Source organism: Apostichopus japonicus, chromosome 12, assembly GCF_037975245.1.
Source record: "Apostichopus japonicus isolate 1M-3 chromosome 12, ASM3797524v1, whole genome shotgun sequence".
Lineage (NCBI taxonomy): Eukaryota > Metazoa > Echinodermata > Holothuroidea > Aspidochirotida > Stichopodidae > Apostichopus > Apostichopus japonicus.
In genome coordinates, this window is record NC_092572.1 from 6,195,021 (window position 1) to 6,210,054 (window position 15,034).

At 36.8% G+C, this 15,034-nt stretch overlaps 1 protein-coding gene across 9 annotated transcripts in view; it reads right to left on the reverse strand.

The window, feature by feature from the left end:
• LOC139977877 (uncharacterized) overlaps nt 1–15,034 on the reverse strand; it is a 221,559-nt gene that overhangs the window by 169,794 nt on the left and 36,731 nt on the right. For 7 of the 9 annotated variants that reach the window (XM_071987576.1, XM_071987578.1, XM_071987577.1 and 4 more), the window contains exons 8-18: nt 14,262–14,387; nt 12,266–12,394; nt 9,663–9,785; nt 8,872–8,994; nt 8,244–8,372; nt 6,205–6,327; nt 4,644–4,748; nt 2,423–2,539; nt 925–1,122; nt 472–639; nt 75–179 (exon numbers count right to left, since the gene is read on the reverse strand). In XM_071987576.1, coding sequence (XP_071843677.1) covers nt 75–179; nt 472–639; nt 925–1,122; nt 2,423–2,539; nt 4,644–4,748; nt 6,205–6,327; nt 8,244–8,372; nt 8,872–8,994; nt 9,663–9,785; nt 12,266–12,394; nt 14,262–14,387 — 1,446 coding nt within the window. The remainder of the gene's footprint in view (nt 1–74; nt 180–471; nt 640–924; nt 1,123–2,422; nt 2,540–4,643; nt 4,749–6,204; nt 6,328–8,243; nt 8,373–8,871; nt 8,995–9,662; nt 9,786–12,265; nt 12,395–14,261; nt 14,388–15,034) is intronic. The other 2 variants (XM_071987580.1, XM_071987579.1) reach the window with 2 other exon arrangements.

Below are 15,034 nucleotides of genomic sequence, written 5' to 3' on the forward strand. Positions count from 1 at the left end.
TAAGGATTGGCTAAATATTAAGGTGCAAATGCTTTTAAAATGTGAATTTTGAAGAAAGAAAAAAAAGAACATACCAAAGCGGCAGGTGGCACCTGTGAGTCCTTCTGGGCACTGACAGACACCGTTAAGACAAGTCCCTCCATTCTCACATGCAGGTTGACACTGACTGGGAGTCTCATCTGAAGGAAAAATTGTGTAGAGAAATGTCAAGAAAAGATGCAACCGGTTTTACTACTGAAGGATTCTTTACTGACTTTATGTAATTGATGGCGCTCTTTAAGAACTATGAGAACCAACTACAGATACAAAATTATTTGTATAAATTGGATATGTTAAACTTACTGGCTAATTAAAGGTAAATAAATGGAATTGTAATCCCATGGAACTCCAAATTAGAGTGAGCGGTTTAATATGGCTTGATAATACATTAGAACCTGATGCAAATAATGCTTAACATGAAGGTTGCCTCACTTAAAAGACAGGTGTGCCCATTGGGTCTTAGATGATATCCTTCTGGGCAGGAACAGGTGTAACTGCCCTGTGTGTTGACACAGCTGTGACTACAGGTCTCTGCACCGGCACACAAAGGCGAACGACAGGGAAGGGGGGCTGACAATGCTGGGCTACATTCATCAACATCTGTAGAATGAAACAAAACAAGTTTATGACCACGTTGTAGAAGAAATACAAATGTAATATAAGATGTCCTTTTAATATTTTAATAATAAATTTATGTGTTCACGTGAGACAAAATAGATGATGGGTGAAGAGGGAGAATATTGACGACCTCTAAAGCCCAACAGATATCGTCGTTATCACTGCATTAAACTAAGTTATCAATTCTTCAATATAAGTCAATATTCCACACAATTCTGTAATATTAACACTTTTTAATCTTCTTGCTTCACGGACAGACAGTTTTACCTTCACATCTGGTAGCATCCCTACTTCTCTTAAAGCCTTGAGGACATTGGTCACAATCTTCACATTCAATGGAGGTGCATCGTCTCTGGTCAGAGTGTAGCCTGAATCCAGTTCGGCACAGACAGTAGTAACTACCATGCGTGTTACGGCAATCGTGCTCACATCCGCCCTGGTCCTGTTCCAGACATTCGTTAATATCTGAAAGGAAAATAAAATAAAATAAAACTGTTAGCAAACTCCCCTTGTCCCCCCCCCCCATCACTCCTCTTCTCATAGCTCTCTTCCACCCCCTTTTGCTCCACACCCTTCTGTCTTTGTCCTTCTCCAGTTTATCCCCTACCGCCTTCCCTTAATCCTCTCTTTGTCCCTCCACTGTTTATCTCCTACCTCTCCTCTTCCCCTGTTGGTTTCTTTCTTTCTTCTCTCCATCCCTTGTCTACTAATCCCTTACATCTATGTATTTTGTGTTCACCATGCTTATTAACCTGTCTGTATTATGTGCGTGCTTTTTCCCTTATGTTACGTTTACTTGTCATTTAGCCTTTGAAGAAGATCCTGCTAGGATCGAAACGTCAGGCCAACTTACTTTTACACAATATCTGAAAGGATGAGAAGACATGGATCAGCCTTTTTATAATTGACACTGGTTTTTTATTTAAGAGTTACTGTTCTGTGGCAACAGAGGAATGTGTATGTACACATACCTCTAGTGAACATACTGTGATGTCTGCCCAAAAAATCAATAGAAGCACAAACCGAAATCTGAGACTATGTTACTTAGCTTAATAGTGACACAGACACTCCTCAATGTGCTTCAGTTGAGAGACCTTGTGGCTCAATGGCAATGACAGTGGAACCAATCTAACATCTGGGAAGTCATGTGTTCCAACAAACAAGGTTCACCTGATAACATCATTCTAGTTTCCCCATCCAACAAATAATCTACACAATCTAAACTGATCTAAACTGTCTAAACTAATCTAAACTAATCTAAACAATCTAAACTCATTTAAAAAATCGAAACTAATCCTAAACAATCTAAAGTAATCTTAACTAATCCAACCTAATCTAGAGTAATTTAAAATAATCTAAACTAATTTAACTTATATAAACTAATCTAAACAATGTAAACTAATTTAACTAATCTAAACTAATCTAACAATCTACAGTAATCTAAACTAAACTAACCTAATCTAAATTAATCTAAACTAATCTAAACTAATTTAACTAATCTAAACTAATCTAACAATCTACAGTAATCTAAATTAAACTAACCTAATCTAAATTAATCTAAACTAAACTAATCTAAACTAATCTTAACTAATCTAAACTAATCTAAACAGCCAAAACTAATCTCTAATAATCTAAACAATCTAAAATCATAAAAAAAAACAATATAAAGTAATCTTCCAAATTTGTAAAAAGAATAATCAAAGTAAGGTAAACTGTTAAATGGATAAACAAGTGAAATGAAGTACTACAGAGGGGAAGCACATACCATGACAAGAACGGCCATCAGCTCCAAGAGTAAGACCACTGGGGCAGGTGCACTGGAAACCAGTGGGTGTGTTAGAACACTGGTGAGAACAGGTCATCAGGCCACACTGGACCTCCTCTGCAGATAGATGAACATGATGAATGATCTTTTTTAGAACAAGTCATCTCAAGAAATATTTGAATACCAAAAAACTAGTTCCTCCAGTTTGAAATGTTGGTGAAGTGTTGATTAGACAGGTTGTCTCCATCTCCTGTGAAAGCCTGGCCTGTTTAATAGTGTAACATCTTATAATAAAGACTGCTGGCCCACTATATGTTTAATGAAATAACAAACGCCTGTATTCAATTGTAAAGTTAACTCTCACCCTTAACCTTTATCCCTCATTTGTATATCCGAAATGCTACGATGATATAGGAATGATGTCCTTTATTTTTTTTAAAGTAGTTAATCTTTATGTACACTGATGCATGTTAGCTGTCGGCGAGCCCTGGCTGGTTGAGTTGGCCAGGAGGTGTTAGATAGTACTTTGATGAAATATATGTTAGGCACGGTTCCAGTATTGCACATAGTACTTTTGATTAGATATACGTTACGCACGGTTAATAGTGTTGTACATAGTATATTTTTGTATCCTTCCGAACTCTACGTTTACCGTGATCGGCCTGGCTTACAATAGGAAGGGGTGTTTGTTTAAGTATTTTTCTTACATCTATAAAATGATTATGAAGATGTTAGCTAACTGAACTTCAAAAAAAATATCCCCTCACAAAACTAGAGGCATATAATCTAAATCACAAATATCAAGTTATTTTGTTTACAAGAAAATTATACATTGCAGTTGGTAACTAGTCAAATCCTGTGAAGACAATAACAATTTTTTCCATATCTGGTGTGATATATGCAAATAAGGTTCACTGGTAAATACATGCTCAACTTTAATAGACCCCCATTGTTTCACATTACTATAAGTCAGTACCACTTGAAGTGTCAAGGAGCCAAGAATTGGCACTCTCTACCACCATCTCGCAAATACTGCACCAACAAAGTTTCCTTCAACTCCAAATGTAAAAAAAGAACTTTTTCTTAGATTAATTTCATTCTCCTCCCAATTAGACCATTCCCTTTGTTGATAATCGGTATTGTTAGTGGTTACAAGCTTATTAGTTGTCATTGTTGTTATTATGTAACCTTTCTTTTTCTTTCCTGTTTCCTTCTTTTCTTTTCCTTGTTATTTTTTTCTTTTCGCTTAATACGTCCAATCCTACCATATGTAGGATGTTGTGGTCAAGTGGTTAAGGCAGTGGTGGACTTGTGATCTAAGGATTACAGGTTCGAGTCCTGGCCAGATCATTGCGTTGGCGTCCTTGGGCAAGGCACTTTATCTCCATTGCCTCTCTTCACCCAGGTGTATAAATGGGGACTTGCGAGGTAACTTGTAAATATAATAGCGAGCGCCGGTTTGTGACTACTGCACCCTATGGGAAGTCCCCCGGGGGACACGTGGTTGTGGTGCACTGTGGTAACCCAGTTTGGTGTGTAGGTGTGACAAGTTACCAATGATCAGGGCTAAGTTGTACAAGCTATGGTACACTCTTTGGGGGTGTGAATAGCATTCTAAATGCTGGTTAATAATAATAATAATAATAATAATATGTGTTTTATTCTGTACCTGGGGAACCTTTGACACAAGCTCTCAGTAGTTTTCTTAAGGCTCTCCTCTCTCTTTTCAACTTAGTAGCAGAATATATTTTTGCATTTGTCTATTTCTAAGTTTAGTGTTTCATAGAATACATTTTTGCATGTTGTCTATTTTGTCTAAGTTTAGTGTTTCATTATATATTTGATGAAGAAAAATTTGCTTTTGTGAATATAATTTGAAATTACTGTACAGAATATTATGTAAAGAACAAAAATAAACAAACAAACATCAAACATCATTTAGTGCAGACAATGACAATTTCCATAAATGGTCTAATATGCATATTAGGTTCATATTGTACATAAATTAGCTTTAACCTAAATAGGACTGAAAATGCATTGGTCAACAGCGTTGTAAAGAATCATGAATCGAGTTACTAAATCACAATACTGACACAAAGATAAATATATATCAAGCTCATGTATTTCCAGGTCAGGATATGTCTCGCAACATTTTCAATCGGCAACCACAAATTTGGTAGCAAAGTTTTCTTTCTGTAAAAGTGATATTAACGTAACATACCTCTACAGTTGTCAATCCCGGCCGGGCAGACGCATCTGAAACTGCCTGCTGTGTTGAGGCAACCATAGGCACAACCATGGGTGGGTGTTCGACACTCATCAATGTCTGGTTTGAGATTCAGAAAAGAAGACAGATTAACGATAAGGTATCCCGTCAATGCCGATACAAGTTATAACGTGTAACCTGTCAGCCTACAGGCCATATCCAGACTGGGAAAGAATATCCAACGCCTCCCACCCTAAAAAAAATGTTGCAAAATATTACCCCAATTGGGTACACAGGCCTTTGACCTTTGACCCTTCCAGGTTTTCCTGCACATTGCTCAACCTAGGTAAAGTGAGATTTTAGTTGTCTCTGTCCCTCTCGGCTCCAACTCCAATGTTACTCTCAAACAACATTATATGAATGCAACCTGTCTTATAACAGAGCATTCAAGGTAGTTAATAAGAAATTTGATGACTTAAATTTAAGGTAAAACCAATTTCCTAGATTCAAAATGCACAAACGCTATCGTAAATATTTCAAATCTGATACGAGGCAATTTGGAAATCGTCAACATTTAAGGGTGATATTTGATGCAAGATATTTCCTATAAATGAGTTATACTCTTTCATAAAAACCAAACAAGTGTACAGATTTTTCTGTCCATAATACAGCAATATTTAACCCTACAGTACCTAGCCTTGACTAAAAACTGTTCTAAGAAATGCATTTTGTATTGACTTGGTGACAATAGTCTTGGTTGGCAGAAAAATAAAAGACCTGGAATGGACTTTATTCCCTCAGAATCTCACAAGGAGTGACTAAAATTATAAAGAAACTGTAAAGGGGTATCAATGCAGTAACAAAGAGTCACATGAAATTAACAATGAACAATTAACACTTATAAGTAACTATTAAATTAGGAGTACAAAAACTATAATCTGAAGCACGTATATCTGTTAGTTTAGTGGTCTGTGATTTGTTTGGTCCACGGACCACACGCTACCCTCAGCACTGCCCCAGCTCTCTGATTTACATCTCAAAAACCATGAAACTAGGTTGGACTATGAATGTCAGCAAGTTCCAAAAACTGTGAATAAATTTTCCAACATCTTGGTAAAATCCCGAAATGCATAGAAAAATTCATGTGACTCACTTTGTGTCATGTCCCATAACTTGCGGACCGTCAGGTGCATAAAATTACATGCCTTGTTCAGATTGACACAAACTTAAAACCAAACAAGATAATGTGCTTTCGACCTAATGGAGTGGTTCTGACCAAAATCCGTTGCATACCGATATAGTTATTTTCTCGTGAATGAGTTATCGGAAAGGACTTTTGTACGACAATAAATCAAACATGAAACGTCATGAGAATTGTTGGTAATGAACCTGTCTGTGTAAATGAAAACACATGCAAAAAGGTATAATGTTGCCATCATGAATCATGCAGTAGGCAGTTTGGTGTCAGTATTGCACACATGCTCTTATAACAGCTTCCGCAACAACAACAAAAACCGGAAAGACGATTAAGGAAAGAAAAATCAGGAATACTTTTTCCCCTGTGAACAGATCGTACCTTCGCAGGATCTTCCATCTCTCCCTAGGTTGAATCCAGGGGGGCAGAGACATATATAGGATCCCCTTGTGTTCCTACATTGGTAATGACAGACTCCTCGTTGTATCACACATTCATTGATATCTTGCGAAGACAAATGAAACACCGGAATAAAAAATAAATAAAAAAAACGGACGATACTTTTGACCGGACAACATCTGTTACAGCTGTTTTATAATTAGCCATCATGCCTTCCTTCCAAAAAAAGATCATCTTGTAAAGGTTATTCCGTTTTTTGATTATTTTCCTTTTTTCTTTTCCATCTTGTTTAAGTTGATGATTTTATTTTATTTTTAACTTGACTCAAAAGTAGAAAGCAATTAGATTTCTAAGCAGTTATCAAGCAAACATTTGGTTAGAATATTCAAAAAGATTGTTTCTTTGTCCCTTCTATTTTACTTTTTAGACTTCATCGGCAGCACACAAGAAGAAGACAAGTTATGGAAATGCAGAACATGTAAAAAAGCGAGAAAATAAAGCACATGGAACTCTTTAATTTTGCCTGGAGAAGCTTGCAGACTCATTTTTATGACGGGAATCAGGGACTGAAAAATTGTCCCATTAATGAAATAAACTTCTGGTTTGGTAGTGTTTGAATTATTCATTGTCAAGAGAGATTTTTTCTCTATTCCAGTGTGCCCATAGCTTTGACTGAGAAGCCAAAGACAATGAACAAAACATATGCTGGATCCCAACAGATGTGGCCATGTAAGCAAAAAGACACTAAGAGGGACTTATATCAATATCCAAACATACTTTAAATAGAACATCAACTTGGCGATCACTGAAGTTATCATTAGGTCACATGACTTGACAGAAAACTTACAGAAAATTCACACTTAACAGTATTCTCTGAGGGATTTCCCAAGTTTTGGTAGAGTGGGACATAATAAAATGCCTTACTGATTTTTTGGATATTAAAGGAACCAGAAGATCTCACAGAATCTAGCTGTCACGACAGCAACCCCCACCCCACAAGCTACAAAGCATCCACACCCCACCCCCATAGCACACTCCACATCATCAAAAAGTACAGCATGAAACCTATTTTGGCAGAGAGTAAACGATTTTGACATCTATATTTTACAAATTGGCTGCAGTACCCATTAAAGATGGTGTCATTTTATGGCATGCTTGATGGATAGGTATGAAGTTGATACACAATGAAATGTGCATATGTTAATACTCAAATTTTTATGAAAAATCTGAATAACATCTGAATTTTAATGCACTGTGTTGTGTATGATAATGACAACTATGTAATGAGGATGGTAAACATGCCTTCATATCTACAAATTCATCAAACTTTCCAATAAGACACTGTGTCAAAAGTAGGGTGCTGGGAGGGCTGCAGTATCATGCAGCCAGGCTGCAGCATAGGAGATGATCTAATTTGTGCTCCATAGTTTAACACAATGGTCACTGCAGGTGATCCACCAGTATTATGCTTGAAATTGATCTATACTGAGCAGGATCATGCAGCCAGGCTGCAGCATCATGCAGCCAGGCTGCAGCATCATGCAGCCAGGCTGCAGCATCATGGGAGATGATCTAATATTGTGCTTCATAGTGTCACACAATGGTTACTGCCGGTGATCCACCCGTATTATGCTTGAAATTTATATATACTGAGCAAGATTCTGCAGCTGCTGCAGCTTTTCCTTTTGACACTGTGCCTTACATCAATGAAAAGTGTTGAGATCAAATTATGTAGTACCAAGTCAGATCTAAATCTACAATACATGCAGGAATACTTGTAAGAAATTCCCAGAAAGAATCACCCGAGATGGTCTTGTGATATTAGAGATCACAAAATCCCACATACTGTAAAAAAACATGCCATTCATTAGAAAGACCTACTCTTACTATTTAGTTAAAAATTATCGGCAAATGAATAGGATTATAAAAATCTACCAGCTACTGGAGAGCAAGCCCATGACCATTTGGCAGGTCTTTATTAGTTGACCGAGGTCAAAAGGTCACACAGCATAAAGACTCACCTTGGCAATCTTGTCCGTTGGCAGCGAGTTCGAATCCAGGCGGGCAAATGCAGGAGAAGCCTCCCCCAGGATTGTTTTGGCAGCTATACGCACAAGCCTGACCACCATTGCTAGAACAGTCTCGTAAATCTGGGGATTAAGATAGAACAGTCTTATTTAGGTAATGACAGATGTAGGGAGGAAGAGTTCAAATTAACCAGGTCAAATACACTCCATGACCCCCAAAACTGGGAAATCCCCCCCCCCAACCCATGGATGTAAAAAGGGTTTAAGAAATGATTTTAATGTAGAAGCATTTCTGTCACAGGTAGCAGTTTCTTCACCACTAAATGTTGATCAGACTCCTACCACCCCCCCACCCCTCTCCTCCTTTCCCCAATCTCTAATCTGTGCCAGGGTCCCTATAGCCATTACCCAATATATATCGCTGTCCAAACCAAGAGCAATAACATAATATCTAAACCACTGCTGTTGCTGCATTTCTAGTTGTTACTGATTTTCTGCATTGGAATTTATCTATAACGTTAAACGTATCTAATTCATTATAACTACGAAACTACTGCAGGACTCGTTGAAGCCACCTCCATGAATTATTAAAAACAAACGAAACAGACCGATTTATACTTACTCGTGCAAGAACGACCGTCAGCAGCCAAGACATAACCATGGTGACAGCTACAGACATAACTTCCCACGATATTGGTGCACACGTGAGTGCAGATCGAGGGATTTTCGCGACATTCGTTGACATCTGGAAGAGAAGTAACGTAAGAAAACAAATAACCTATCAGTGTCCTTAGTGTCCTACTAGTATCAGCGACATTCAGTCAGTACATTCTGTACAGGATTAGCTCTTGATAGAGATCAGTATTTGCCACCCTTCTTTTTGACAGATATTACACTCTCTTTCACTGTACCACATGACCATAAAAACTGATCTTGAAACCCCTACCTCCCCCCCCCCACCCCAAACTCTTTGCCCTCTTTGCCTTCGAGCTCAATATAGCCTCCCTTACATCCACTATTCCTACATAAGGGCATAATTTATTGTCCACATTTTACATACCAACATTCAGCTTTGCAAAGTTTGTACAAAATAAAATACCATGTAAAAGTAAGTTGGCCTGACGTTTCGATCCTAGCAGGATCTTCTTCAGAGGATTCTACTAGAAACAAAACGTCAGGCCAACTTACTTTTACACATTCTCTTACACAGGCTCTTTAGTGGATAAGTAGTTTACTAACAGTTTTATTTTATTTTAAAATAAAATACTGTGAAAATACAGTGTTTTTGTGTACACAAACTCTGCTTTGTACACCAACTTCTACACTTTATCTACAGATTTCCTCTTTTTTGTATGGCATTTTGCTTTTCAGTGGTTAAATTGCACCATTCCCTCGTCAGTTAAAGCAGCTCACCGACACATCTGCTTCCAGACTCTCTGAATCCTGTCTCACAGCTACACCGGTATGATCCCAAGGTGTTGATGCACTGACTGCTCGATCCACAGATGTCTGGATCAGCCCGGCATTCGTTTGTATCTGCATAGTATCAAAGTTTAACCAATTCAAGGACCTTCAAGACCTAAAACAGAGGGGTTTTTTTTTTCTCTTTCTTTATCCTTTTCCCAATTTTTTTCCAGACTTTGCCCATTTTCCAGACTGTATGGGAAACATGAATTCTTTACTCCCATTCTATCATCAACATTCACTTGCCCAGATACATTTCATATGAATCAATAATATGTCAAAGATAACTGAAAAAATTCATAATTGTTAACTTGCAGTTTGCCAATAAAACCAAAAATCCAACTAAAGTTTCTTCAAAACTTTTTGTATCATATCTCTTGAAAAGATGATGATCATAATCATCAAAATAGCCACTTTAAGTATCACATACACAAACAATTGTGTGAATGACTCGCATAGGTGAAAAATGTCAACCTACGGCAATGATCTAATTTAGCAGCACACATATGCAGTCTACCCACACAGGAAACTACTAAGGATAATTTCTACTGATTGAATTTAAGTGCCTTAATTTTTTACCTCACCTCCACATTTCTTACAAATTATAGAAGATTTCAGGAGGGAGTATAGAGTACATTGGCCAGACTTAATTTGTGACATCTGTTTGGAATTATTTGCATCACAAAAGAAAATTGTTTGGTTTAGAATACCGTGCATAAACGGAGAAAAACAAAACTGCCAGAAAATGGACAACTGGTGTATGCCCAAAAAATAACATCCTAAATCAAAATAGTGAGTAAGAATTTAGTAATCACTAATTAATTAATCAATTAATTTAATTAATGCAAAGTATTAAAGTATAGTTTCCCAATACAGTAAAAAAACACAAGGGAAATTCTTTGAAACTTGTGAGGTTTTTTTGATACTAGGTGAACCTCAAAGTTTGTTTGCATTAAAACTATCAGACGAAATAAATCGTTTTCATTATTTTACAAAGCACCTACTATGTTCCATTTTCTGAAGTATGGTGAAAGTAAACTTGTACTAACATCTACAATTGGGAGCAACGTGTTGTGTTGGGGTTATCAACAAGCAACAACATGTTGACATGGGATTATCAACAAGCACTGTCCACTCACCAAGTTTGGACATGTCATGCTTCAAAGCACTTGTACTGACAGTATGAGCAGTATCACTATGTTCCTATCATATTCTCATGGTTTGGAACTGTTCATACTGTCAGTATGAGTGCTTTGAAGCATAATACAAAAGACAGTATTAGAGGGGTATTAGCATTGCAAAATTGTCACAACTGACTGGCACTATTTCTGGGGATTATTTTTCTTCAATAAATGTTACATTAATTGACTCTGCAATTATCACAGTGTGTAAATGCTTGCACTTTTGCCAAATTTGTCTTTGTTTGCTTGGAAGGAATAATTTTTTGATTTTCTTTCTATTATTTTGAAAAAGATGGCGGCGCTTGGAAGAATAGATGCATTCAAACATTCAGAAGTCCTTTTATTTATTAATGTTATAATAGAAGGTAAATACTATTCATTAAAATAGGAGGAAAACATAATTAGAAACAACTGATAGATGTTACACAAACTTAAATCATCTATTCTCTTGCTGCTTGTTTGGAACAGATAAAGGGAGTTTGAGGAGTGAAACTATTTTCTCTGCAATGAAAAAGAGCGACTTATTTCCTTTTTGCAATAGTTTATACTTCCTCATCTTAAAGGCATTGAAAACTTGCCTCAAACCACTTGCCGCCCTCTGAAAAAGTTAACTTTCCGTTGCTTGCAAGTGTTTTTTTTTTTTTTTGCTACAAAATGCAGACAGTAATGAAACATGATACCTTGTTATCTTTAATCTAGACCTGAGATGACCATCACTGCTATGTACACTGTGTTGTGGGTATTGACCATAGCTGCATGTACTGACTGTACACTAGTGTCTAATTACTGACGGTAGCAAGCTGTGTGTGTATTTTCTGGGATCGATGGTGGTGTCTAACACTTTTGTTACAACTCATTCGAAACTTGGTCAGATTTCCCGCATCACACGTTTCTTTGTGCGCGAGTCTTCAATGCCTTTAAACTTAACTAGCGTAAAATGATAGAATCATTTTGTCTCTATTCTTGTTTAGAAGGGTAATCAGGGTCTAACAGGTGAAATTATTTTACTGTTACTAGTTTACTAATTGACTTTATCACTCACCACTAATTCCAAATCTTATAATAACTTTGCCATCGTTGCTACAATAAAGTCTAGATGCTCTATAAGAAATAAGTAACAGCTAGCTGCACCTTTTTCATTCCTTTTTTCATCGCTCATTTTCCTCCCCTCCATTGCTTAACAATTCCCTTTGTGTTAGATATCTCAATCTTCGTGGACTTTCAGGTTTATAATTAAAAGATGAAAAACTAAACACTGATCCTCTTTGAAATAACACTAATATTAATAGGCGAGAAAATATTATTCATCGCATTAAAAAGCCAAAGGAGTTTTCTTATTTTGCAACAAGAGCAAGTTATGTTAATACGAACCTTGACAGGTATGCATATTACTGCACAATTCAAACCCAACGGCACACAAACACTGATAACTTCCATGAGAGTTTTGACACGAGTACTGACAAGGTGAAAATCCACGTCGTGGATGGCATTCGTCTATGTCTGTGGTGGCAGCAGAGCAGAAATATGTTAAGCTGTAGCGAGGAGGGGTTACTTGGGCAAAGTTTTAAAGCTTTCTCTCTATTTGCTCACTGATGTCAACGCAAAAAGAAAAAAAGTTAAAATATGTATTAATTTTTACACAGCGAAAGAGCTTGACCAGCATTGCTCACTAATGTAAAGCAATATTTGGCTTTTTTTTTGCCTTTTGTTTGCTTTTTTTTTTTTCTTTTTTTTTGCTTTTTTTCTTTTTTTTTTCTTTTTTTTTAACTCTTAAAGGGTGACTGTAGGCATAAAATAAACTTTGTTCTGTGTATTGAGATTATTAATTTCAAATCACTGCTATCAGTGTAGGTTGCATTTCTATACCATGTTCTCCTTTCATAAAGGTGCCCTACGAACCTCAGAGTTTCATCAATCAAAGTGGCTGGATAGCTAAGTCTAGTACTAGCACTCAGATGTTTACAAGCAAATTTTTAAGTTAGTTTCACTGCAGAGCAAGAGTTGCATACTTTGAGGAAATGTCTTAAAGTTTGTCGGCCAAAATAAAAAAAAAATCACGAAGGAAAGCAAGGAAATCATCCAGAGTTAATACGTTAAATAGAATTTTAAAGATATGGTTCCGTTAAGAATGCTTAAGTCAAGCTCACAGGGGCTCCTTGAAGTAAGGATAACATTAACCATAATTTATATAAAGTATGAAAGCATCAGAGCAGGTTATCAGCACTTTGGTGAAAACTTTCAAAATATTTATAAATCTATTTTGGTGCAGAGGATGTCTCACTTGAAGCAAATGCAGAATCACACACAAATAATGGACATGGTAAGTACAAATAGAAGCAAACGATAAACAGAAAACTAGTTAGCAAAGTTTAAACCAATTTCTTAAACAGGAAAACAAATATGCAATAGATAATTTTAGCTATAACAGGACTTGTACCAACGACCTCAGGAATACCAATTCATCGTTATGGAAATATGTTAACTTAGGGAGAGAAAGTCTATCACAAAGTTAAATCGAAAAAATATAAAATAAATCATTGGTTAGAGAGCATTCATGTTTTGGAAACAAAATTTCAGAAAAATATTTTCAACACATGTTACAAGAAATACACAAAACATTTTTCTTCAATTTTCCCTTGCCCTCGTTTGTTTTTTCCCTGATAAAGTTGCTAAGACAATGGACATACGATCTAAGCGTTGCTGGTTTGAGTCCTGGCCAGATCATTACATTTTGCCATTGGATAAAGACACTTACTCTTCTTCAAAAACTTCAAACTAGTCACTCACAAGCTTAGGCAGGGACTTGTGAGATATTACTGGTAACTTTAGTTCTGTGTGCACCAGATTGTGACTGTATACTCTATTGGATGTATCCCAAGGGACACATATAGATATAGCTGGACAAAGTGCCCTGGGAGGGAATGTTTGGATTGGGCATATTCCAAAGTGAGCTTGACAAGCTAACTAACAGTGACCAGATGTTATAACTGTTTTAATTTTGTAGGAAAATACCTTGGCCTTGACATAAGATTGTAAAACTTCAACTTTTCTTGTAATTTTAATCACTCTGAAAGAAATAGCTTATATTCTGGAAATGAGGTGGAATTTTCATTTCTATTGCACACCAGTTTCTTCTACAGGCATTTTCTCATGATGAAGACAGTGTATAGCTGAACTTAACATCCATCCATTTCAAATACAGACATGACCAATGCAACATTTTTTATACTCTAAATGAGCTAGCTAGGTCAACATGTTTCTACAAAACAGACAAAATAGCCTTTCATTGAATTTACATTGATGACAGTTTAAGAAGTTGGAGCAAGCTGTTTTGCAAAATAGTCTTAGTTTTCTATGAATTACAAACCGATGCAAGATCTTCCGTTGCTATGGAGATAGAAGCCAAGTTCACAAGTACACATGTAACTGCCCCTGGTGTTGACACAGTTATGGTGGCAAGGCGTTTCATCATCAATGGAACACTCGTCGATATCTGAGAAAACAAGAAATTTTCATACGATAATTGTTTCATGCACGGTACAATACACCCAGTTGGGACGAGTTTTTCTACACTGTAGTGTCCTGCTTCAGAGCACTCCTATTGTCAGTACGAGCAGTATGAAGAACATGTTTCTATCAGTTCAAGGTTAGGAACTGTTCGAACTGTCAATACCAGTGCTTTAAGATCATGATTGTTGGTGTAAAGTTTAGCATTAGGAAATTGTCCCAACTGGCTGGTACATTAATTAGCAATAATGAATATTCAGACATCGACAACACCGGCAGGTGGGAGGAGACAACTACACGAGACACTATAATGATGATAGTAATGACATGTGTGATCCTTGGGCAAGATGCTTTATCTCACTTGCCTCTCTCCACCCAGGGGTTACTGTAAATGAGTACCTATGAGGTACCTTGTCATTAGGTGCAGTATATAACTGCTGCCAACTGGAGGGATTGTCTCTGGGACAGGATATCATTGACCAGGGGTAATATAACGTCTGTAAAGCGCTTTGAGACCTATCGCTGGTATAACGCGCTATATAAAAAGCAAATATTATTATTATTTTTATACACGTAAAGCTAGTTTTGACTACTGTGCAGAGCTTTACCAAGCAAGTGTGGGTGTACAATATC